Here is a 26498-nt window from a genome sequence, read left to right as displayed (position 1 = left end):
TTACAGAATGATTGCACTAATGACACAAATAAGGCTCCCCTAGATTTAATATAGTTTCCAGCACTTACCGCTGTAGGTGACAATACGGATGGTGGAATCACCCTCTCCAAAGCGTGTAATGGGAGTGAGCCGCACCTCATAAGATTCAGGCTTTATCAGCTCAGTCAAGTTGTGAGTCATGAGCTCTCCTTTGTTGATTGCTCCATCCACTGGGATCTCTTGCTCCCACCAGCGCTGTAACCCCATCTGGATGGAAAGAAGAACCACACGAGGTTTGGATAATTGAAAATCACTCAAAAAGAACTCCTAAACATAGACATTTTGAATCAACACAATAATGAAATGCCAAACAGAATCTCCTCCTTAAGACGCCACCTGGAGCAGGTTTTTAGTTTTCAGAAATTTAATGATTTGATCACTTTTTACCCAAAGGTTTCAGAAAGAGTTCTGGGAAATATAAGCACCTGCACCTGAATGATTATATATTACATGGGGCTCCACAGGGAAGGCTTTTGATACCTCTTGAACAGTTGTTTCATATGTAAATGTCTTATTGGTGTCATAAGGATGCACTAAAGACATTGAGCAAGATGGAAGTCTATTTTTTTTTATTAAAGTCTGGGTAATCATTTGCCCATTATTGTCCTCTGTGGACATTTTTATAAAACCTGGAAAAATAAACCTAAATAAGTCCAGTCGAACTCTAAATGTTAATTCATATTTGGTTCACATTGATAGACACAGCCATTTTTTTTGGTTTGCCCGAAGTGGACATAGCAGAGATCCTGTAAAATTGTTTAAATGTTCATGTGTTGCAGGATTGATGGTCAACTGTGTCTAATAAGTGCTGGTCTGAGAGTCTCCAGGCCTCATTAGACTACTTTTCTTTAGCTGAATGCTGATAAACCACATATCTTCACCTTTGTTACCTTTAAACACAAGGACTTCAACAAGAAAGTGACCAAACATTATTTGGATACTAGGGTGTCCATTGACATAGGTGAAAATGGTCCCTCTGACAATCACAAAAACAACTCAGAGATTGACAGGAAATTTAATCCTTCTTTCAGAAAATGACTGTAACCTAGACAGAAATGAAGAAAGGATATAATACCAGTACTTTAATCTGTCCCTTTATATTCTGTGCTGCTGTGGATTTAAGATTCATTTGAACGTTAAAATATCGCCTGTGTAATTATCATCACTTTGGAGTAGAGACATGCTGTCATGACAAACAAAGAAAGCCACCCTAGACCAGTTAAAGCTAAAAATAGACATTGATCAATTGCATGCATCAATTAGATACTGAAGTGGAAATGATATCTCTCCTTGCAGTTTAGAACAGCTTTCTTCTCTTAAGGATCTGACATCGTTAAGACATCAAGCTGTTGGCATTCATCATTTAATCTGATTGTTAAGATCAATAGTGACATACACACATAAAAAGTGTAAGGTTCTCTGTATATGATGTGCAATAAGAGTGAGGAGTTTGAGCATACTGAGATAGGATTACTCCAGATTCTACGTAGTCAGGGCAATATGTCATTTTCACTTACTTATATTTTTAAATATTTTTAAATATTTTGAACATTATCATTACTGATAAGTGACTGTAGATATATTGCCTGGGATGCACAAAGATGAAGATGCCCAGGCAGAGTTCAGGAATATGCAGAAGAAACCTGCAGCATGAAATCTATGAGATCTATGAGAGTGGACAGATCTGCCACCTTTTTCATCAACAGGTTTGTTTTTGTGTGGCCCATTGTCAGTAAACAGCTGAATTTTGCAGTGAGATGGTTTGTGAGTTGGGGGCAGATGGTAGATGGGGCAATCTGGTTTCCTTAAAAAAAACAAAAAAAATCACTCCATGCTGCTGCTCATATCTTGCATTACCACAAAAAAGAAAAATGTACAGGATAAAGGGCATTCTTCTGAAGACTACGCTCCTGGAAACATACTGGGTGTACGACCATAAAAAATATGTATTCACTTGGCCATCAGTGGAGGATGTTCACTCTCATCTGCCAATTAACCTTGTCTATAGGCATTTGTATGATCCACCAACATTAAATGCGACAACAAAAACATTTTTCTCTCTAAGCTGTTGACAGCTAGCTGCTCATTAGCCACATTTACTTTCAAAGCAGCTCCCAGCCTCTGAATCCTCCGAATTCAAAGGCTGTTATTAGCGTGCAGCAGAGATGGTCTTATATTTGCAGAGAGCAAAATCTTGATTCATTTTACCCATTTAAGATACGCTTCACTCTTCACGTCAGACAGGAATTTGCAAATACAGTAAGGGCACTATTTTTGTACACTGTACATGATTGCCTCTTTCCTTTCAAGTTTTTCTTAATCATGTTTTGCTATCCATTTATGCACAGACCTTGAAATGACAGGAATTTCATGTCGTCTTTGAACAAAGCAGTGTTGTCTTTAGTAGAGTAAGATCAGGTATCACACAGAAATTAGCTCATGCTTTTCATGTCTTGTGTTACAATACAGCCCCTCTGACATCCAAAGAAACAAAATGAGGGTATGTTGCTGCATTCGCTGGGGGGCAAAGAGAAGAGAACGAGGGTACATCTTATCCTTGAGAGTCGGTTTAAGGGGAAGAGCTGCACAAAGACAAGTTACAGCTTCTGCATCACAATTAGTGACTACACATGCCCTTCTCAGGCAAAGGAAAAGAGAAGTATGTTACTCTCAGAGAGAGACAGGGTTAGAGTGAATGAAGGTGTGAGAGTAATAAGACAGTGTGTGTATCTGAGAACAATACCAATTAAGTAATTACGTAAAGCCTGGATGAACCACAATTATAGGGTGCAAGTTTGCCATCACCATTAGTTTGCAGGTAAATAGAGTGTTCAGTCTGTCACTAGTAATTGCACATGGTATACTTTCCCTTCACATTCTTTGCAAATTTAAGCTTTTCTCTGAAGTAGAAAAGGTGCAAGTAAATTGCCATAAATTATAGTCTTGGCCTCCAAACATGCGTGTTTGTGTTCAAATAAATAGAGAAAGTCTAATTTTCTACGTATTTGCTACTTATCAGTGACACTGAATGCAACCTTTCTATTCAAATGGTGAAAAAGTACATTTGCGTTTGACAGTCTGATTCACATCTGTAGCCGGGTGGTGAAGGGTTCATAATGTCAGCAGCAGCAGGCAGTTCAGAAGTCATTCATACACTGATATTTATCCAAATACAATATAAACAGTGGTATGGTACTCAGCAAAAAAACTAATGAGACAGATATAAAACAGTGTGTCAGTGAGTAGTCCACCAGTGGCTCTGCTCTAATTAATGTCTATTAAAGTTTTAATATGCAGGCTTTTCCTCTCCAAAATATCAAAACAAAACAATGTTACATATTTATATACATTATATATATTTTATATCAGAGACAGATATCTGACGTAATGCCCACTCACCCAGTTTTTTACTACTCATTTTTTAGTATATATTTCACTACAATGAAGGATTTTAGTCATTGATGACAGGAATGACAGGATCCTGAATTATAGGTGATAGCTCATCTCCTGTTCAAATAGGTCTTATGTCTGCCAAAAAACATTGGTGAATCATCTGATTTTCAAAGGAAAAAACCTTTTTTTTTTTTTTTTTTTTTAACATTGCTACTGATTTTAATACAAAGATCCATCAGCAGAGGAGAACACTTCTGTCGTCATGTCAGCTGTCTGTAAAACATCCTAAATGTCTGGTTCATAAATTATCAAAGAAACAATTGAAAGTTAGCAGCAGTCATTTCTCCCAATCCTCCCTGACATCTTCTGTTCATTGTATAGTGTCGATGAAACATCGACTTTAAAGTGAAATGGTATGACCTATGAATCACTTTCACAGCATAAATTATATACTGTACCTCTAATATGCTATTAGAGAGGGAAGAGGAACAGAGTAGATCATGCAACTTTTAATGGCTGAAGGACAACACTGTTTCCGGGTTTAGTACTATTATCATGATGTTAATGGTCATTGTCAGTAAAAACAAATATACAGGAACAAAATCCTAAATCATGGATACAAGGATTTAACTGGTCAGAACATCCTTCCCTTGTATAAATTACAACTCATCTTACCCACATGGAGGATATGTTGTGTATATATTTATATTGTGTATGCACTGATTTTTTTTTGTACTTTAAAGATATGATGTTTACATTTGTATAAATTTCAGAGAAAAATCTGGTTTGAATTTAAAAATGAAAAAAGTGTGAGCATTGTGACATTATATGAGGCTTCTTCCTGTTAGTCACAAACTCAGTTTCAGATCCCTTCAGACGCATTGTTGTTTCAAATTTTCCCTCAAAGAATTTAACTCTGTAAAAACAAACAAACAAACCCCTAACTGTATAGACATTTTCCATAAACGATCAATTCTTTGAAGTGTCTAAAGCTAAAGCGATCGGTTACAATCCTGAACTATATAAAAATGCTGATGTTGAATGGTTGATAACAATGAAAATCTGGAGGGTGCTGCATGAACATGAAATCTGCATCCAACATTTGTCAGTGGCTGTCAGTTAATTATGACGAAACAAGCATGTGCTTGAGTGTTCATATATGATAAAATGTTTCCCTTTAGTGTAATAGGAAACAATGCAAAAGTGTCAGAAAGTGGATTTGTTTCCAGATTGTAATGGGAGCACCGTGCCAATTTACTTCAGGAGGTGGTCTTATCTCATTAGAATTCACCATTATCCCTCTACATTGTTTTATTTGCTTATGTTCATGTGTTTACGTAATCCTGCGGACATAAATAACAATATTAATGACAAAGGTTGCCTCCCTGCTCTCACGCCTGGCTCATGCCCCCCCCCCCCCCCCCCCTTCAGACCTGTCATTCCTCATGCACCCACCAGATGTCCCTGGACTTTTTCCTTTTCGCTGTTTCAGTTGCTCACCTTTATCACGTCTCAAATCAACCTGAGGTTCCCACAACCTGACACCCAGCTCCCTCATCACCCGAGCCCCCACTCAAACCTGCCACTGCCACCAGCTCTTTGTCGGATCATCTGTTTGCCTCTGTTCCTGCCACCAGCGTGTGTTGTCTTGTTGCCTCGCTTGCCTTCCTGTTTGTCTCCTCTGCTTGTAAACCTGTTTTTATCATTAAAGTATATTCACAAAGTCTGTCTGCTTTTGGGTCCTCCTTGTCTGTGCTGTTTCCAGCCCTGACAGTTAATATAAATATGTGAATATCTGTATACTCGTTCTGGAGACTGGTGTCAGATTTATATGCAAAACCCCCCAAAACATTTAATTGGGCAACTGGTTAGTGTCGTGTGTGTGTGTGTGTGTGTGTGTGTGTGTGTGTTTCCCAAAGCTCTAGGCAGATGGAAGCCTTAAATGCTAATCTTGGCAAATGCTCCCTCAATCTCCAAATGAACAAATAGAAGCAAATAGTTTCCATGCCAGAAAAGAATTGGGCTTAAATCTGTAAATCAAATCAAACTTGAAGTGTTGACTGAGAAAACATTTAACTTTTCAGATGTTTGGAATGATACAGATACTTGCTGGATTATAGATTTTGCACCTTTGTTTTGATTCCCATTAATGTTCACTGTGTCTGTGCTCGATTAAGTTTTCTTTTTACATCCCATTACCTTTCATTCTGCAGATTGTCCCCACAGAGGCAGAGTACCATATTGATTTTCATTTGATTTCATTTGATTGCGGCAGCAGTTCACTGAGTTTTTTTATGGCAACTTTAAAAAACAGCAGGACTGCTCAAAGGAATAGCTGGAGCCAAAAGAAGCAGGAGTAATCAAAGTGACAGTGTAATGTTAGATGATCACTGATCTGCTGTGGATTACTAGCATGTTATTAGCATGGAGTCCTGTTGATCTACTTGCACATTTTGACATGACAGATCAATTAAAAAAGACAAATGTGCCAAAGGAGAACGAATTGAAGGAAACTGCCCTAGGCGTGGGCTGAAAAAGTTATTTTGCTAGAGACGGAAACCAACCAATCAATGTTCTGAACAGCAGAGGAGGTTTTGAAGTAGCATTCTACAGTATCAAAAGAAGAGCGGATGTCACACCTTTCTGTGATTTGTGCTTTGTGATTCCTGTCTGTGCATGGCTTTCAGCTGATGCTTCATTCCTGCCTCCCCCTCAGCTAGACTGTCTGTCGTCAGGGAACTGGATGATAGCACAAAACAATCCATTACAGTAGCAGAAGGTCTACCAGTATCAATTAAAAAGTAGTGAGAGAAAATGATAACCATTCTCAGGGAATGGGAGAGGAGTTGCTCCTGGATCTATAAATACAATGAAGTGGTGTAGTCCACATGCAAGAGCTTTCTTTACTGCACCACTATTTCACAGTCAGTCTCGGGGTATATGTATTCATTTATTTACAGGAGCATCTCCTCCTACTCATTTCGCTTTTCTCTCATTTCTTCTTGGCCGTTGCCTTGACTCTTTTTTTCTTTTTTCTGGTTCCAACTCTTCTTCACCAAAAGACATTACAAAGGATGATATTATCCCTCTAAATCAATACTAATAGCCGAGACTCAATCAATGACAAAGAGTACACTGTATAGTAAATCTTGCCAAAAAGTCATACAGCATATAGCAACGAATCTCTTTTATCAGAGACAATAGAAGATTGGTTCTTATGCCTGGAAGGAATGAAATAATGGTCACATGATGTGTGAGATTTTAAAGCAATAAGGTGGAAGGAAATTCATTTGCTCAAACACTGATTCTGTACTAAAACAGACTGTGGTGCTGATGTTCTTTTTCCAAAAAAACCAATGCGGTAAAAAAAAAAAAAAAAAATATTAGTGTGTAATTTCTGAATTATTTTGGCTCTGTTGATGCACATAATGTTAAAAAAACAGTGCATAGGAGTAGCTGAAAATAGGATAAGCAAATTTATAGAACTGGCAAGTTTTCACATAAATGCCTGGCAAGTGCAAACATGGTCTCTGCAAGCACAACGTCATTTATTAATAAACAGACCAACTGAAATAGTTGACAGAAAAATCATTGCACTACACAAACATAACTGTTTTAGATCGTGTTTTCAAGATTCAATTCCTTGAAGGCGTAGTGTGAAACAAACATAAAATTCTATTATTCATTGCAAACGCAACTGTCAGGCTACGATCACTAATTCGGAGCTTAGGAGAGGTTGATTTAGCATTGCAATGTATTTTATATTTCTCTGCCATATGCTTTTAAAAAGGGGAATGCAGTGCTGTAATCCAAAGACAACCTGTAAACATGCAGTGTTAATGTAGCTTTACTGTTTAAAGGTAGCACTGCAGCTGGTGCAGTGAATAAAACTCTACATCGGCAAAATGCAATGCATAACGCCATGAGGAGGGAGAGGGAGGTGGGTATATATGGACTAACAAAGGGAGAAAATATAACCATGTCATCAATCAATTCTGTCGGCCTGTCATCTGTGGAGTTTACTTGAGACTCTGGAAAAACAGGAGCTATGCTTGTTCTTTGTCTCTGCGGGGTTCCATTCCCCTCCTGTGACTGAGCATCTGATGGAGAGCAAAAACATAGACAGCTCGTGGAAACCACAGAACTCGCTCAACTGACTGCCCCTGACAGGCTCTTAGTGATTCTGTTTGGCCCACAGAGGCTTATTCACATCCTCAAAAAACTGCACAATAAAACAGACAATGAGTCAAGGTGTGAGATTTGGTGCTATAAAATGGGACACATCAAGCGCACACTGTGCAGACACTTCTATCCCCTGCTTAATCTGGCAGTAAGAAAGGTTTCCACTGCCCTGTGGCACAATTCATCTGTGAAGGGTCAGAAAGCGGCCGGTCATATCACTGGGTCAGTGATTGCTGCACCAGAGCCAACATTTAAAACATATGCTTTGGCTACAGGCGACAGGGCGGTATAGTGGTTAACACCGTTGCCTCACAACAAGAAGTTTGATTCCCTGGCCTGGGACCTTTCTGTGCAATTTACATGTTCTCCCCGTACTTGCATAGGTTTTCTCTGGGTACTCCGGTTTGCTCCCACCATCCAGCACATCATGTTTGGGTTAACTGGTGATTCTAAATCGACCGTAGGACTGAGTATGAGTGTGAGTGGTTGTTGGTCTCTGTCTGTCTCTGTGTGTTGGCCCTGTGATGGACTGCTGACCTCACCCAGAGTGAGCTGGGATTGGCTCCAGCATCAACAACAACCCGGAAAGAGATAATTGGTAAAAGATGAATGAATGAATGTTTTGTTCACAACAAGAACTCTGATAATTCAGCTCAGTGAGACTGGATAACAATTTGCAGTGCGACACAGCATGACTGATGCATCTCCAGCTTAAAAGACTAATAGGTGGACCACATTCCAGATCCAGATGTTTCTCCTCTCTGAACCTATAAATTATTGAAAATTATAAAAATTTTACACTGCACTTCTATTTTAGCTATGGCACAGCTTTTCTAGCCATAATGGCACTGGTCATATGACGCTACTCTGCCAATCATTGTGAGGACACATTATGGGACAAGAAAAGTGACAGTCAGAGAGAGAAGTGTGGAAAGTGGGAGAGTGGGATACATTTTCAGATACACAGAGGGAGAAAATAGGCGTTCAAGCTGCTCAGCTGTTCATATGTGCTGATATTGTTTATCTTAACAATTGTTGTACTCCTTGCAATGACAATAAAGCTTCTTCTTCTTAAGAGCTTATGGGCACAGTTATGATGTACCATGTCATAAAAATAAGGAAAAGCAAAGTTATTATACACTTCAAATGTTCTAAATTAAGCCCTTAGCTTGAAAAGAGATGTCATTTTCTCTGTGGAAAACTTTACATGTGTGTAAAATGGCAGAACTGCCCTCAGCCATTCTACCTGTCTGATGCCCAGTCTGTAGGCGACGATGCGGTCCACAGCGTTGGGATTCATCTGGGTCCACTGCAGTTTGAAGCCGTAGACTCTTGGTCTGTTCTGCCACAGCGGGCTATAAGTGTCATAGTAAAACTCTGGGGGGTAGGCCTTTCCTGAAGAGAGAAAGCACATCGATAATGACATTAAATTACTTTCACATTAGTCTTAACAAAATGTAAAATTCAAGAACCACGCAGTGGACTTTAGAGGATTGCCTCAATACATCAAAACAAACTTCACATCAACTTTGCATCTGTTGAAAAGTATGTGGTCTCAGGTCTGAAACAAAGGAAACCCAGATGGCACAAAGAATGTATTATAGCCTCTCTTTCTAGGATGAGTGAGTCTGTGTCCCTTTGTGCCCCTGTATACCGTTAAACAACATTATCACTATTATTATTAGGTTTATAACTTTAACTCCATTACAGCAATGCCCATGTTTGACAAGATTTCCTACCACTCTTATACTTTTTGTTAATGTACACATGAACACTAACACAGCTGCAGAGTAAATTCTGTGTGGAGTTTGCATGTTCTCCCTGTGACTGGATGGGTTTCCTTCCTCCATCCAAACACATCATGTGTTACACATCATATGTGGTGACTGTAAACTGTGGGTAGGTCTGGGTGTGAGTGTGAGTGGTTGTTGGTCTCTGTCTGTCTCTGTGCGTTGGCCCTGTGATGGACTGGTGACCTGTCCAGGGGGAATGAATAAATGAAAAATGGCAGAAGTAAAGAAATAAAAATAAAAATGTAAATCACTATAATCAGGTCTATGTTGTCAGAGACTGATATAAATTTTAATATCAAAATGCTACTAGGTTATGAAATCAATAATTTCTGCTCACAATAGAGCCATTCTCCTCCACATAAATGCAAATTGAAGAATGTGTAAATGTAAATGTTTCATTTGTTAACATGAGAAGTTCTTTTAAGCCATAATGAAAGCTGAATTCTCATGACAAAGATGTAGAGTACCTCTTATCCTCACTTTGTGGTGTTTCTTCTATTTTTATCCCCTTTATATGATATTCCTTGTAGCAGCTATGACCCAGTTTTCCCTGAAGGATCATTAAAGTTTCATTTTGTTATGTGACAGAGAACATACATGCCACAGAGGAAAGCATGCAGCAGACTGCGGCTGTCCCAACACTCAACTCAGCTTGCTCCCCAGAAACATATAATGTCATACAGCTGGATCTCAACTAACATGCAGACCTCATACTTTTCCTTTCGATAAAAAGCTCTGCTTTGTTGGAATCTGTGAGGTTTTATTGTCAACAGAATTAAGGCGTGAATTGAATAACTCTTTTGAATTAAGTTTTCAGCTTTCCTGTCCAGTCTGTGAACTGATTCAGCTGACAGCTGAAGGCTTCAGCTGGAAGAACATTGTACTTTAATATCTATCTATAACCAAGTGTACAAGATGACCTCCTAAGCAAAGAACAGCGATTCCCCTCAATGGCATGTTGTTGTATTTGTCGTGTATTTGCTATGTAGTTCTTTTGTGAAAGGATGACAATACCCAAGGTAGAAGACTGTTTACAGCCATGAAAAAGACAGCAGAGCAGCCACTGTTGACCAGAAGTAGCACTGGGATTTGATACGCCCACACTAAGATGCAACTTGTAGTTGATGTATGTCAGGTTAGTTTATATCACAGATGAAATGTAATAGCATTGTTTTTGGTAAGAGTTTTATCAGTCTCCTGGGCCTTGAACTGTGGGTTACCTCTGACTGAGTGCTGTAAGTTCAAACTATTTTAAATGTGCTGGTAGTGCTCAATCCTGAGCTGGACCTGAACCAACCAACAGCTACTGGTATTTTTCCTATTGTCAACAAACCCCATGGAAAGAACAAATTAGTTGTACATTAAAAAAAGCATCTATTGTGTCCCATTTTCAGGAGTCCTCAGGAGGAATGAATGAGCTTTTCAGCCACTGATGGGGTTGAAAGAATGGAAAGTATTGAGAGATGGATTCAAATTTGTTGACATTAAAACAAATACACAGGTAACACCAGCCTTATCCCTTAGAGGAGAATTCACATTTACAAACAACAATCACTGCACCAGTGGAATCTGTGCTATGCTGCTATATAATCATGCAGCACTGGCTGTAACAGATGTGAAACCCATTGTCTTGAGATGAATTTACCATAAGGATAACAATATGGGGCAAACACTGCTGAATAGTTAATTACAAAGGAGAAAACACAATCCATAATACACTGAAAAACACAATTATTTCTTTGCAGCACAGTCAAGGGGTAAACACATGTATTTCTGATTTGATTATTCCAACTTACATGAATCAAAAGCAGTGATGCACCTTTGTAGGAGGAAAAAACTGTTGGCGGTTTCATTTGCCCTCTGACTTGTTTAATCAATTCTAATAATCCTCCAATAATAATAAGTCAAAGTCAACACTGAGACCATTTTGTTCTGCCTTTTTAGACAATAAATCAGGTTAATGGTGCTTTGGGCAGCCAACTGCAGATCACTTGGCCTTTACATGGATAACGCTATTTAAAATACAATATTCTGATCAGGGGGAGAGACACACTCATTCATCAGCCAGATACAATTAGTCACACAGAAAATAATAAGTGAGGGCAAGAGAAATGCTGTTAATAACTAAACAATGCAATTAAGTCCAAACATTTTGATTTTTTTGGAAAGAAATGCATGTGAAAAGCAGGTGAGCAGTCTACTGTGAGTTAAAATTGTCTGCTGTAACTGAAGATGTTGTATTGTAAACTGCTTACATGCCTTGTTGAAATGCTAATGCAACCAGAAAACATTTTCCAGCAAAGGAAAAAAAGTGCAAGGATAATTACTGTCTGTACTTCAGTTGGCACTGTTGCGCTATGTTGAACCAGCTGTGTTTACATGATACTGTAAAGCAAATGTTACATAAGCCAGCAGCTAGCAGATAATGTTAGCTTTGTTCATGCATTTTATAGAGTACAGTAAAACTGATAAGGCTACGAGGTGGCTGGAAGTCGCAGTACTGCAAAGACACAAAGGGTTATTTATCTATCACTGTATACTTTCACCATATTAGCATAATGTTTTCAACATGGGGCCTTTCTGTGCAGTTCTCCCCGTGCCTGCATGGGTTTCCTCCTTCATGCTCCGGTTTCATCCCTCCATCCAAACACATCATGTTTGGGTTAACTGGTGACTCTAAACTGTCCGTAGGTCTGAGCGTGAGTGTGTGTGGTTCTTCCCCTCTATGTCTCTGTGTGTCAGCCCTGTGATGGACTGCTGACCTGTCCAGGGCGTACCCTGTCCTCACCCAGTGCGAGCTGGGATTGGCACCAGCACCCCCAATGACCCGGAAACAGATAATCAGTAGATGAATGAATGAATGATTTCAACACAGACTGGTGGAGGACATGACCGTAATGACACAAACACACAGCCATGTGTTTTAGCATTTATCCAATCCAATCCAAAGTATGAATTGTATTATGCCTTAATTTGAGAAAAATCTCTGTGCACATTCAGTGCAAAGGCATGAATTGTTATCTGTTCAAATATCCAATGTGATTAAAAAGCTGGCCCTAACTCTTATGTGTGGTGAAGCACATTACCTAACCCACTTCCACTGCTTGAAACAGATTACCCTGGGTGGGAGACATCAAACATAAAAGTACAGAAGACTTAATTGATTTTTTTTAATAAATCCCGTTTATAACTGCAGAACCAATGCAATGATTCATAACAGCTCAGTGAAAATGCCTTCAGGCAAGAGGATGACCTTGTTTGCAGACTTCTCATTTATAAGGGTTTACAAACATGTTTTCTTCTTCAGGAAAACACTTTGTCACACCATATGCTGGGAGTGACTATACGGTGCTGGGCCGATTTGTGATCTAGGCTTATGTGACAGAAATGCTGCTTACAGATGGACACACAGCTGGCCAAGATACATGAATGGCTAACTGACTACAGGGAAAAGACACTAGACGCTTGAAGACTTGATGTTAATTGCCCAGTTTTGTCCTTCTGGACATAAAAAGAAAAATTAAACACCTCAATGGATTTTTTTCTTCTAGGGAACTTGTAATGAGTCACTCGTGCCTTCCCAATTCAACAAATTCTCTCTCTGACTCTTTCCTCTTGATCCATTTGAACAGCAAAAAAACATTTCAAATTAATCATGTTAACTGGGGTTCAGTTTTGTTTGTCTTGACCAACTCTAACTTAACCCGATTTTATCCTTGTTGGTCAATAGAGGTCCATTCTTGAGTAACTTTATCTTATGATGTATTGATACAAAAGGAGCGGGCCCAAAAAAAAAAAGGTCTGAAAAAAAAAATAAAAATAGAAAATGACTGAAAAATGGCAAAATGGATTGTGTCAGCCTTTTGGGCTTGAAAGACTTTCAGTCTGATTGGAGATAACATTATTCATATGCTTCCTTTTTACTCTGCCCATGTAATGTCAGTCATTACTACCTACAGGATTCATCAATGTCAGCATGACTCTTTGAGCTCCGGAAGAATATTCAACATCATTTTCCATTTTCTGGGGTGAAAATCAGCCCAGGTGAACTGGGTACAGACTATAAAGGCAGACACCCAACTTAAAACCATGTGCGTAACTCAAAGCTGAGTCACAAATGTTCGTTGCAGACAAAAGCGGATAAGGTTTATAAACCCCGGAGACAGAGAAGATAGCTGGTTTGAAGGTAAAATCTATTAAGTTTTTACTTAGTATTTGAAGATATAAAGACAAAAATAACGCACAAAACATCAGATCGTACGAGCTCAAAAGAGGCCTCAGAGGGTTATTTTAAACGCACCTCAAAGAGACAAACAAACAAAAATAATCATGGTAAATAATAAATGGAGATGACAAGATTGTTACTCAAAACAGATGATGGATTAAATAATAATATGCTAAAATGTGGGTAAGCGTACATAAAAAAAAAAAGAAAAAAGAAAAAAAAAGAGTCAGAGACACACTAAAGGAAACACAATGCCCTCCTTAGATTCAGATATCTGATTGCAGTCAACTTTGGGTGCCATATTCCACAATGCTACTTTTGCATCATTAGGACAGTAGCTACAGTAACAAGGGAAAGTGGAAGCATGCAAGAACATCACCATTTAGAATCTGAATTCATTTTATGAGCAAACTTGCAAAATACAGACAATGAACATCTTAGTATTGTCCCTGAGAATTTTCGTGTTCTTTTTCCCTAATTGATGACAGACTGCCAAGAAGAGGGATTAAGTGGGAGAGAAATGAGAAACTTTGCTCGCCCTCCATTTGTGAATGACAAACAAGAACTATATTTTTCAGGAGACTGGTCAACGAAGAATGAGGTGGAGGAAAAGAGCTGAAAACACTATTTATTAGAAACTTTTGTTTTGTAGTTATGAGGAGAAAAAAAAAATCTGTCTTCTGAGCCATATTGATGAAAGTGCACCACTAAATTCCTGGATTAGCTCGTTTAATTTCATACCTGTTTGTCCTTGTACACGTGTTTCACCCAATCCTTGCACATTTACAGCTGGAGGAAGAGACGTGGAGTAAAAGCAGGAGTGTATAAATCACTGCATCAGATATGACTCAGAATCAGAGATACTGCTGCAGATCCTAAGATGGCCGTTTATTTTTTCTAACTCTTCAGAGGTGCACGATTTCCGCATTTGCTAAAAAAACACAACAAAACAGAACTATGGTTTCAATGACAGAGAGCTTTATCCAAACTCCACGGTACACATTCTACCCCTGTGAGGTGTCTCTCCTGAGCCACACAGTAATGACCAAATTGGCTCAGTCACTGTTTTTACAGATGTACCTATCTTTTGGCACACTGGCATCCACACACACACACACACATATACACATACACACGCCGAATGCCTCTGGCACAATATACTTTCTGAGGCAACAACATCTGTATCGTCCAGAGAATGACCCACTGCCTGACTTGGATTTGTGTATTTACGTGTGTCTGTTAGCATGGTAACACACAGGTTTTGTTTGAAGTGTTGACTGCATCCATGAGTTTTATCACGACACCTTGGCCTCAGGCACAAACTCTTGACTGAAACATTTATCACTCATCTACAATAGCCTAAGAAGATGTCAAGTATACCCGCTGAAGTGTCTACCTGTCTTCACTCTGTAAGGTGAGAAAACCACAATCACCTAAGTGCATGAGCCATAACAAATATTTCATGAGCTTCATCTTCAAGAGGGGCCATGAGTCAGAGAAGAGCTGATACCCACGTTTTCTCTGGCAGATTATATATTTCAGTCAAACTACAATATATTGTAGCTCTCATATGTGGCTATTGAGTTTCAGGGTAAAATAATAATAAAAACAAAATCTTATAGAAGAGGAGCTGGAGTTAAAGGAACGGGACATTTCACATTTCAGCGATGACGAGAGGAACCAAAGTAGATTTTCTGCACCACACTCCTGCACTCAGGGAGTTGCTGAAAGGGCCTCCATACCTTTGGCAACCACTGAGTCCAGATGGTGGGAATCTGGAGCACTGGGCGGGAGGAATGAAGGGATGGTGGGAACGAAAGGGAAGGAGGGATAAAGGATAAAAGAGAAGGAAGGGAAGTGGAGTTAGAATGAGGGAGGGTGAAAAATATGAGGCAAAACTCCAGCCCTGTTGAGAAAAACAAATGGCTGGAGGGTACTATCTGCTTCTGTCTCTCTGCTCTACCCATTTCCACCAGGGAGGACTGATTTATGACACACACAGGGATGGGTGGGATGGGGTTGGCTGGGTGTGCCCATGGTGACCATCCCTTCCTCCAGGCAAGCTTAAGAAAAGGAGGATTGTGGATGTTTAAAATGAGAAAGATGAAGAATGAGGGGGAAAAAAGGAGATAGAAAAATCTAGCCTAGAAAAGGTGTGATTTGAGGACAGCAGTAGATAGTGAGAAATAGACACTATCAAAGAGGAGAGAAACATAAGTGGCAGCAGATCAAAGTGACAAATACTCCTTCTGTGACCCTGCAGCTCCTGTCTCTAATGGGAGGTCTGGAAGATTGAAACCTTAGCCAGAGTTGCAGCGCTCACTCAGTGTGGCCAGACTAATTTGGCCCTGTCATAACATCCAAGTAAGAGATGGACACTTGGTCTTTATGATGAAAAAAAAAAAGAAAGGGAAAAACATAGACAGTCCATGAAAAGCAGGAAAGCGTGTAAATGTATATTATGAGAGGGAAGGTTAATAGATGAGACGTAGAAAAAGTTGACATGATTGACATTTCTCATTCAGATTGGCAGTCTATTTATCTGTTTTATTCTTTCTATCGTCTTTTAAATTAATTTTCAATCACACATTGAGACATCCACATCCATAAAAGACAACCTGACAGGGCTATTTTAATTTTGAGCAGCCAGTTTCAGTTTATGGTAATATTTGCTGTTAACTACTCTGTCCTGCTGGAAATGTAACTTCGCCCAATCTTAGTTTTACTGTCACAACACCTACTAGTTTTACTACTTTACAAACTAGTCTTGCTCATCCAGTTAAACCATATAAGCAGATATAAAAGGTTATATTAAACTATTCTGATTTAGTATTTTGTCCCTTGTAGGACAGTACTGGAACAGAGATCTAAGCAATGCCACACAAGAAAACTGTTCCACGTTTAGCTGTATCCTGTGATTGTAATATCCTGTCCTATATCCTGGATCCAATAGTATCCAAACAAATGCAAGATTCACTTTTAGGATTCTTCTTCTTTTTTTTTTTTTTTTTTTTTTTTTTAAACAACTTTCAACATTAAATATAGCTGGTTATATTTTTAACCATTTTTGGTGAAGTCCAGTCAGTGTGTTCATGGTTATTTAGGTAACTATACTTGACAGTGACAACAGTGGTCTTTAACACAGAAGAGTGCTGTTTGTTTTAAAACAAGCATCCATTCCATTTATTTAATCATAACCAACATTCTTCCAGTCTGAGACCACATTTATAATGGTAACTATGACGACAAAAATCCTTGACCATATTGTTGTTTACATTTTAGGACCTGCTGCGTTAACTCAGTGACAGCCACCAAAATTTATAACTGCCAGCTGAGTCTGAAAACTGAGCCAGTGTTTCCAAAACTGTTTTTAAAAAAATCTCCAAAGCTCTTTACCTGTAACTTGGAAGGTGCATTTTCCTGCTCCAGCTTCGTTGATGACATTACATGTGTACTCCCCCCAGCCGTCTCTGTTCAGGCTGCGGATTGTATATTCTGTCTCGTCTCTTTGGGTGTCGAAGGCTCCAGCATGGAGGAGCCGATTTGATAGAAGCCACTCGAATCGCAACACACGAGAGGGGTGAGCTCGTAGCACTCTGCAGGTCATCACCACGGGCCTTCCCAAGCCCTGACGCATCTCCATGTAAACTGGTTCTACTGTCGGGGGATCTGAGTCAGAGACAGAAAGGTTCAGATGAGTTCAGCAGCCATTCGACAGGGACAATGCAGGCTGCCAACACAACAGAAATATTAAATAATATGGGAAAAAGAAAGACAAAAAAGTGAGTATGAAGAGGTTACCCTGACATCTGTAAAAGCCAGACACTGGCCCTTGCGGTCAGACAAAAGTCTGACCGCAAGGGGTTGTCTGAACTTCAGAGGTATTTACTGAGAGAAAATATGTGGAAGGAAGAAAACACATTCAGAATACACAATTGTGAGGTGTTTGCTATGAGATGAATAAATAAGTATATTCAGAAGCCTAAACAAGGACAAATTATGAAAGCAGAAACACAAAGAAAATAGCTCTGAGTGATGAACTTAATGCTCACCAAAAGTCTGAAAAGAATATAACTGGAGAGAAAATTTCAGCTTTTTCAGATACACGACATCTAAATTAGACATAGAAGGAGAGTCATATTTGATGTCCATCTAAAAAATAAAAAAGAAATATATATATATGGATGAGAGTGTTGCGCAGAAAGAAAAAGGTGATATTTAAGCATTTTGTAAGTAAACTTTAAACAATCTGCTCTACAGAGCCAATACCTACATCTCAGCAATAGAAGAAAAATGACATTTGAAAACAATTGAGGGGAGACTTGCAATTTCTGCAGGAAGATCAATTTTGGAGGAAAACTAGAGCAACGCTCGAAACAAAATCAGTCACGCTTCACAGAAAACTTGTAACAAGATGATGAAGTGCACTTCATGCTTTCAAACGGAAAATTAACACATTTGGGTATTTGACGGGCTTCCCCTCTTCCCAGAGTCAAACCAGCAGTTTAACACGACCTCAGTGTAACTAAAAACACAACATTAAAAATCTATCTCTAACGATTTGCCATATGTAAAATATTTGCTAGATTAATGTGCATTCAGATTCAATATCTCAGTGGGTTTTTCGTGAGTACAAAATGTGTGTAAATGGTTGTGTGTGACAGCTCTGAAATCCTTATGAATAATTTTCCCATCTTAAGCATCTTTGCTTTTGATATGCTCATGCAGATGCTTTCCAAAAGTCACGGCAAGGCTTGAAAGACAACGGTGGATGTTGAAGAGACGGAGCGTCATGGAGCCCCTAATTGCTTGATATTTGCATAATTCCATTCAGAGTAAAGGCAAGGCGGTTAGTTATAACCAGGACTGGAACTGTTACTTTCAAAATGTAATCTGTTACAGATCACTGATTACCTGATTGAAACTGTAATCTGCAACATAATCGCCTACATTATTCACACTAGATAATATAATCTAATTACTGAACCTTCCAAACGTGATAGGATATGCAATTAAATGAACAGTTTATTAAAATTTACAGTATATAATTTGATAACACTATTTATGTCATTAACTACAACCTTAATCCAAATTTTTTTTTAAGATGTGGAAAATGCTAACATCTCACCAGCTAAATCTCTTTAAGCAATTAGGGCGTGAATGTTGAGTGTGTGAGTTGTTTTTTTTTTTATTGTAATTTTTTTTTTGGCTACAGACAACTTTAATTTCTGTTTTTCTGTCGCACATAATTGAGTTAGCATCAGCGCAGGCTCTAGAGCAGGGCAGGTCTTTAAGGCCAGAGACGTGAACAGGGTGAGATCATTGTGTGTGCAAAACAGTCACCGACATAACAGCGGGACTTTACTTAGTTGCACCCGATGCTAATAATCAACCTTCCTTCAATTCACACAGCAGTTACTGTGATTAATGATACACCATTAGATCAGATAATGACTGCGTGAAATATGAAAAATATTAAACCTTATAGGCTACAACACACCAGGCCATCGGGTAAACACAAATGTTCCAAGAGGTTCGGACTGAAATGAAATAAAAAAAAGTGTGCCTACTTCACCTGATGCTGTTAACAGGATGGAGAATAAAGTGGCCTTCGTTTCTGCTAAATGAAACAGCAATCAGTTCTTGCTTCAAATGAGCCTTTCCTGGGCTTTTACCCAAACCCAAATGGCTAATGTCTGCCTCCAAAAGGAGGATCTGAATCTCTACTTATCACATTAAAATTGTAAGTTTGAGTGTGTTGCTGAATTACAGCCCAGCACAGTCTCCCTGAGTGGTACTATAACAAATTGCAGTAAGTGCATTTGCATTCATACAGGAAGACAAATGAAATCAGGGTATAGGTCTACAGCACATAAAAAACGGGGGGAGAAAAAAAAAAACAAAAAAAAAACTTACATAACCAAAAAAATCCTTTAAACAAGGGCACACACACACATCTCCAGTGAAACAGCTGCCCAGAAAACATGAGGAGAAAGGAGCAGAAAGGTCTTCTGTGATATTCCCTGAGCAGCAGTTGCTGTGGTTAACATAACGGTGAGGATGAAAGGGGCTTGTTGTTGCCACAAGTCACCAGCTGAAGGAAAGCCTCGACCACTGGATGAGATGCAATCCATCATCAGTCACCGTTGGATATCTTGACAGTAATGTGGAGAAAAAACAATATTTAGGGGCACGGAGGCCTTTTCCCTACGGTCCATGTGGACTGCAATCTACAGGGAGGAGGACAGAACAAAGACAAGGCTGTACATGGGGGAAATATGAGTGCGTGTCGTGTGCATGCGAGAAGCTGAGGTGAATTCGTCTGCATGCCTGCACCTGTATTTCTGAATTACTACTTGGCTGGTTTACAATAAACCTTGACTGCAGTCAGAATAGGTTTAGATTTTTCTTTGTGTGTTCGGGTGAACGCGTCGAGAGACAGTGCAACTCCTGTGGGCGAGCCCGTAAAAGTAATTTGCACTGTACAGTTTGTGAATTCGCAAACGATGGAAGTGTGCGTCTGCTTCTGTTCTGTTCTGTTTGATGTTCAATAGAACAACATGAAAATACTACACTACAAGTGCATTCAAAATCTTATTTGGGTAAAACTGCAGCAGTTAATGCAATGCTGGATAATGTCATCTGTTATATTACATACAGTAAATGCTCATGGAAGAAACAGCAGTCTCAAATATTAGTTGGAGCTGTGGTCAGCACTAATAAAGTCCACTTGCTAATGGGAGAATAAAACATTGAGTGGATGAAATTATCTCTCACAGCACTAACTACACTAATTCAGCACTCACTGTACTCACCCCAGTGTTTTGCTCTCAGCTTCTCTGTTTTATTAAAGCTTTTGTACTCTAATTAATTCCAAACCTTTCTTCTTTGTTGTACTCCACATCAATGTTAAGTTACTGTCAACAAAACCACATTAAAGGGCTACCCATAAAAGCAAGGCTGCAAAACTTTTCAGGTGGAAATGCTGGAAATATAGTGTGTGTAGACATTATACTAATCGACTCATCAGGGCTGTGCTTTCTGCAGAACTAAAAAATACAGAGAATCACTGGTTTTCACTTTTGACAATTCAACTTGTGATGAAATTAGCGCAACAATTTAAGTTGCTTAATGTGAGGTTGTGTGAGGTACTCATTTATAGTCAGTCAGTTACCGCCAACAGATTCAGATCAACGTGCTTCCAGTTTAGAGCAGTGGCCATTAGCTCTGCACTGAAGCTGAGTAATGTGCTGCTGTGGATGCGACCATTCGCAAAATTGTGTTTCCACCACTTAAAAGAAATACCCACAGGAAAAAGAGCCTGTTTAAGAAAACAGTGTATGTGGAATATGCTGTTTCAGTCAGACCGAGCTGAGTGTGGATGCACTAGCGTGTAGGAAAAAGGTGGTTCAATAAAGAAGAGTTTGCATGTTCTCCCCGTGCCTGCATGGGTTTCCTCCCTCCGTCCGAAGACATCCTGTTTGGGTTAACTCTAAACTGTCCGTAGGTCTGAGTGTGAATGTGAGTGGTTGTTGGTCTCTGTTTGTCTCTGTGTGTTGGCCCGGTGATGGACTGGTGACCTGTCCAATGTGAGCTGGGATTGGCTCCAGCACCCCTTCAACCCGGAAACGGATAAGAGGTAGAAGATGAATGAAAAAAAAAAAGAAAGAAGAAAATATTCCTAATATAGCAAAAAGGACCACTTCATTCCTTTCTGCTTTCTCTCTCCACAGTAACAAAACACGTTTCTCCAAACTGGCAGCATGCTGATCTGGATCTACTACAGGTAATACACTAACTATAGATCGGTGCCTCACACAGCCCCACCTCAATTCCAGCCATCCCTTTAAAATAAAATCTGAGCAGTTACCACAGGTAAATGTCAGATAAATGTAGAGAACAAGGTAGAACGTTCCCTAACCCTCTAAAATATAGTAAAGCAGAAGTGGAAAAGTAAAGTGGGCCTGTACCATTTGAGCAAATCTAGCCAGTTACTGTTTGAGCATCAGTGCTCCTTGTTATCCACTTATTTAGTCTCATTTGACACATGTTGGATCAGCATGCGACTTAACAGTGCTCTATTTGGAAAAAGATTCTGAACACTCTCATCCAGATGTTCAGAAGCTGTATGTGGGAATATATATATATATAAAACAAACAAACAAGACTTGTTTTTAGATGCAAGCAATTGCATCCTTGTGAGAGAATAACCTTTGTAACATAACATGCTCCACCATCAAGTCTTGATGGAGGAAATAATATTCATTAGGAAGTCAAACAGTTAGATACAGAATATGATAACCCTGATTTAACTGATTTATAATGAGTCCCTGTGTTGAATAATGTAGGGAAGCGCTGCTCCGCATCCACACACCCTCCTTCCCTCCAGCTGCAACTGCTGCAATCAAACAATGAACTTAAGCACCATCTACATTACCATAGTGTCATTAAAACCTGGTGATAATTTATGAACTTAAATATAAAATTAATGATAATCAATGTTGACTCTTCAGTGCAAGGAGTGGCCTGGTGATCCTGTAAAAGCTTTTAGCTCAGTCATTGACCAAGTTATGAATTATTCTGTCTAAACCATATGCAGCCTTGTGTTTACAACCTACATATTCGCTGACCTTTTCTGCTGTGGATTTGATGCGGCTGATCAATTCAACATTGTTCCATAAAAAAAAAAAAATAATAAAAAAAAAAATAGGTTATTAAAATTTCATCCCCAAATGTGGTGTGTGAGCTCCGCTGTAAAGCAAGAGATTAATTTGCTGGTGTTAGGCTGGCGTTAGGCTAATGTGGATCACTCTAATATGATTCACATTAGAGTAAGCCTCAGGGGCTAGCATTGCAGGTCTCCTTGATGCAGAAAGGAAAATTAATTAAAAACAATAATATTGTAATTCTGCTCATTACTTTTGCTCTGATAGTAACTCTATCCTGGTGTGTCTTTTTGATGTTCGTCAGACAGCGAGGTGCTGGCTCAGGGGGACAATCCCGAGGTTGCATCAGGCAGGTGTCATGGAAGATGCGAGGAAGAACAGAAGGGGAGCCTGGATAAAAGATTCCTGTGCATCTGTGCTGAAGTAGAGCTTGATAACACTTACTCTGACAGACAGTGGTATCTAGGACAGGACACCACTCTACACCTCCTTCTTCTCTACATTTCTCTCTGTTTCTTCACTCCCTCTCTCAAGCCCCTGGACCATGCCAAGTCAGTTTGACTAAGAACATTAGGGTGTCACAGCTTGGGATTTGGTGTTTGCAATTCTATTAGAGCGATGATTCTAAAGGCAAACGTCTTCCATTCCCTCTACCTCTCCTCCTGGCGTTGCCTCTGCCAGCCAACAGATGCAGGTTTTTACATATCAAAGCTGTTGACTTGCCAGAGTCGTTCCTTCACGCCTCTAATGCTCTTTCCTTCAGAGGACTGTACCTCGGTCCCTTGATCAAGTTACTAAACGCGGCTTTGCACATGGCTCACCACCAAAGGCGGGTGGCTCATGCTGGGGCCTGGAAATTGAGGCGAGAAAAGTGTCTCAGAGGGATTGGCTTGTGCTTATGCACCATGAGACAGGCCAAGAGAAGGAAGGGAGGGGGCATACCGACAGGCATATGGAGCAAACAACAAAAGCAGGGCCGGGTTGTATTAATAAAGTAAATTCTCAAGCGGAGAAAGATGAGCAAAGGGTCTATGTATTTGGCAAACACAAGAGAGTCAACAGTGCATTCATGTGTGAGCACGGCGGACACATTTCCTCACTACCCTCAAATTGTGTCAAAGCACTCCAACAGCTCAAGAGCGGATTGTTTAGGCTGTTCAAACCTGGACTTAGATACCAGATATTAATTAGAAGCAGGACACTGATGCACAGAACTGGCTGTGAAGTGAGAACATGGCAGAATGATTGATTTATCAATACCAAAGCCCTAATAAGTCTCTTCATTAAGCGGTCTGCTTTGAAGATGATGAACAGATGAAAGTGCTGCAAGATATCAAGAACCATAGGACAACACTTTATCAAAATAATGCTACATAAGAAATAATTGCATTCCGAAAATACTTTCTGCTGAAAGGAAGAGACAGGATGATAAGGAGTGAACTGATGTGCTTCACTACGTGTCTTGTACTGTGTCTTTCATCATGTGATGCAACTAGTGTGACAGCAAATATCTCTGAGAAAAGGAATCAATTAATAATATCTCGTGTTTTTCACTGATGCCTGGGAGTCTCATTTTTCCTCCTTTCTCGCCTCCCAAGGCATGTCTTCTCCAGCTGAGTGTAACTAACGACAGTCTCTCTCTGTAAGTGACCCTTGTCCACTGTCAGCGACACTGGAGTAGAGGGTGCAGTAGGGTGTGATAGGAGTTGACCTTTTCTGGTTGGATGTCAGAGGAGACAAATCTTGCCTGAACGTGCCCAGCGTGTTGACCTCCAATGTGAGATGAGATCATTCAAAGGTTGTGGACTTTCATATTAATTATACCTTTGCTGTTTGAGAATACAGGGTTTTCAGCTCTTACTATTCTACAGCATACTGGATTCAGTGGAGAAAGTATATCATGCAGCAATATGGAAGTTATGTGAGGCTCCAGTAAATGCACACGCATGCACACACACATATATGGCCATGCTACATAGCACTGAAATGTATCATCAAGGAATAATTTTGTGCATTGACAAAAAAATGCAGGCTTCTTCGATGATGCATGCTGTTGTTGCTGGAATAGGCCCAGTGCATCAACATAATCAAACAAATAAAAGACAATTTTTTACAGAGAGCATTTCGCTGCCTTTTTCAGCCTTTTTCTGAACATAGTTTTTCTGTGTTTCATGCGCAAAATTATAATGTGCTTGAGTGGTTCCAAAATGTGGGTGACCTGTAACAATACTGTGCCTGAAATCAACCTGAGCAGATCCAGACAGCGCTGCTGTTCCTCTAATATTGTGCAGCTGATCTTTAGTTGCATAGACACGGTGTAAGATGCTGATAGACATCAGATATCTCCAGCAGCCTCCATGTACTGTTGGAGGACATTTGCCCTAAACTTTTAAGTTATGTTCAGGGGGTTGAATAATCAAACAACAATCTATGTTTTTCACACCTACAATAATAAATTCTAGCAAATTTTTATTGAAATTATTGAATACTTTCATTTACGCTATGAGAAGTAAAATTTTTATCATGTGAAAAATACTTTTTCATCAAGGTTTGTGAAATTTTTTACCTTTAATGTTGCTGTCATAATAAAAAGTAAGTGATTGTATGAAGAACATTTATTTTTTTGGGAAACTCTACCATGAAATTCAAATAAAAAAACTAATAATAATAATTTTCATAAATGCTACAGAATGGATGCTGCTGACAAAGAAGCTTGTGGACAGACAGGACTTTGTGCCCTGATTGTGCTGCCTTTGGACAAATAGTACACAGAAAGCAGCACATGTCCCTGCTGCTCTCCAAACAGCAGAAGCATCACTGTGACCTATTGCTGCTTGTGGCATTAAACTGTTCTCGGCTGAGCAGGAGCAAAGGGGGAAAGCAAGATCGTCCATTCGTTTTAAATAACTGAGGCAATGTTAATATTTCAGGAGGAATTTCAATGTAATGTTTAAAATTAGAGCATGGAGACATTTCAACACGAGCATTGCTGTGCTGCTACACAGCAGCATCTTATTCTTTACCAAAGGGCTTTTAGCAACAATCTTATTCTTTCATTTTTTTTTCATTCAAAAATCTGTTTCTATCCCACCACATCCTCCTTGCATGAGGTGGTTGATTCAGTGTTGCAAATTGATGAAGGGCATCTCTGGGTCTAAATCCTTTGTTTACTTTTCAGTGGCAGCATTGGTGCATAGCAAAGCCTAACCTTTGATATGGGCTGTCATCACTGCATAATCATAATCAATTCAGCCAAAAATTCAACACAGTCTTCTTCAAAGCACATCAAAACTTCATTAATTCTCTTAGCAAAGCACAGTGGGTAACAGCTAAGCTGAAACGTGAATGCCATAGCAAAGAGTACAATAAAACTCTTGAAAAAATTAGGACAGAATTATATTCTAATCCTTGTCGGCTGGAACAGAACGGGCGGTGCTCTTGTTCCTCTTCAATCAAAATATTGGGAGTGGGAGTGTCAAATTCGTCTTGAATGAAAACCCTGTTTGAGCTGGAGCCATTATTCTGTTTTATTGCACACTTTCAAAGTTGTTGGATATTTTTCTACAGTCTTGTGCTTGGCATTTCCAGTGCTGAGGACACTTAAACATGACAGTCAGCATGCAGCATGTTAACTACCATTTCACAGTAGTTTATGAATGACAAGCTGTTGCCCAAGTTCTTTCCAGGTTATGGTAAAGTGAGATGGAAGAAAGCATGGATTAACTAAATTGGCCATGAGAAAAAAACAAAAACAAAAACAAAACACTGAGGCAGTGGCTACTGTACGATGCTCAGTTTTTCTATTTCTCGTCATCACTTGCCAGAGAATGGTGAGCACCCTACATGGATTGCTTTCATTTCCTTCTTATCCATCTTCCGCTCTTTTCTCAGCAGAGAGAACCATCCCCAGCCCATAAATGAATGACACAGCTTTGAATCTCTGACGTTCATTTGAAATAATCTATTCAAATCTCCATTAATGAATACAAAATGAATACTAGCGGGAATAAATTAGCCACTCACTAATTAGCTGTTAGGCCGTTTGTGAATGTCACATCTTAAAGGAGGGGAAGGGGTTTCTCACTGAATGGCAGTGGCAGGGGGTTTGAGGTCTGGGAATATGGCCCATAGTCCTCGGGACTCCTCTGATGTGACTATGCATGCACAAACAAAAACACACACAAACACACACAGCCATGC

The 26498-nt window shown here is 39.5% G+C and overlaps 1 protein-coding gene across 1 annotated transcript in view; it reads right to left on the bottom strand.

The window, feature by feature from the left end:
* LOC115037355 (MAM domain-containing glycosylphosphatidylinositol anchor protein 2) overlaps positions 1-26498 on the bottom strand; it is a 145483-nt gene that overhangs the window by 18387 nt on the left and 100598 nt on the right. Inside the window, exons 10-12 of the mRNA XM_029495824.1 lie at positions 17029-17301; positions 8861-9009; positions 69-246 (exon numbers count right to left, since the gene is read on the bottom strand). Coding sequence (XP_029351684.1) covers positions 69-246; positions 8861-9009; positions 17029-17301 — 600 coding nt within the window. The remainder of the gene's footprint in view (positions 1-68; positions 247-8860; positions 9010-17028; positions 17302-26498) is intronic.

The sequence above is a fragment of the Echeneis naucrates genome, chromosome 24 (genome assembly GCF_900963305.1).
Source record: "Echeneis naucrates chromosome 24, fEcheNa1.1, whole genome shotgun sequence".
Lineage (NCBI taxonomy): Eukaryota > Metazoa > Chordata > Actinopteri > Carangiformes > Echeneidae > Echeneis > Echeneis naucrates.
This window is presented reverse-complemented; position numbering and strand designations above follow the sequence as displayed.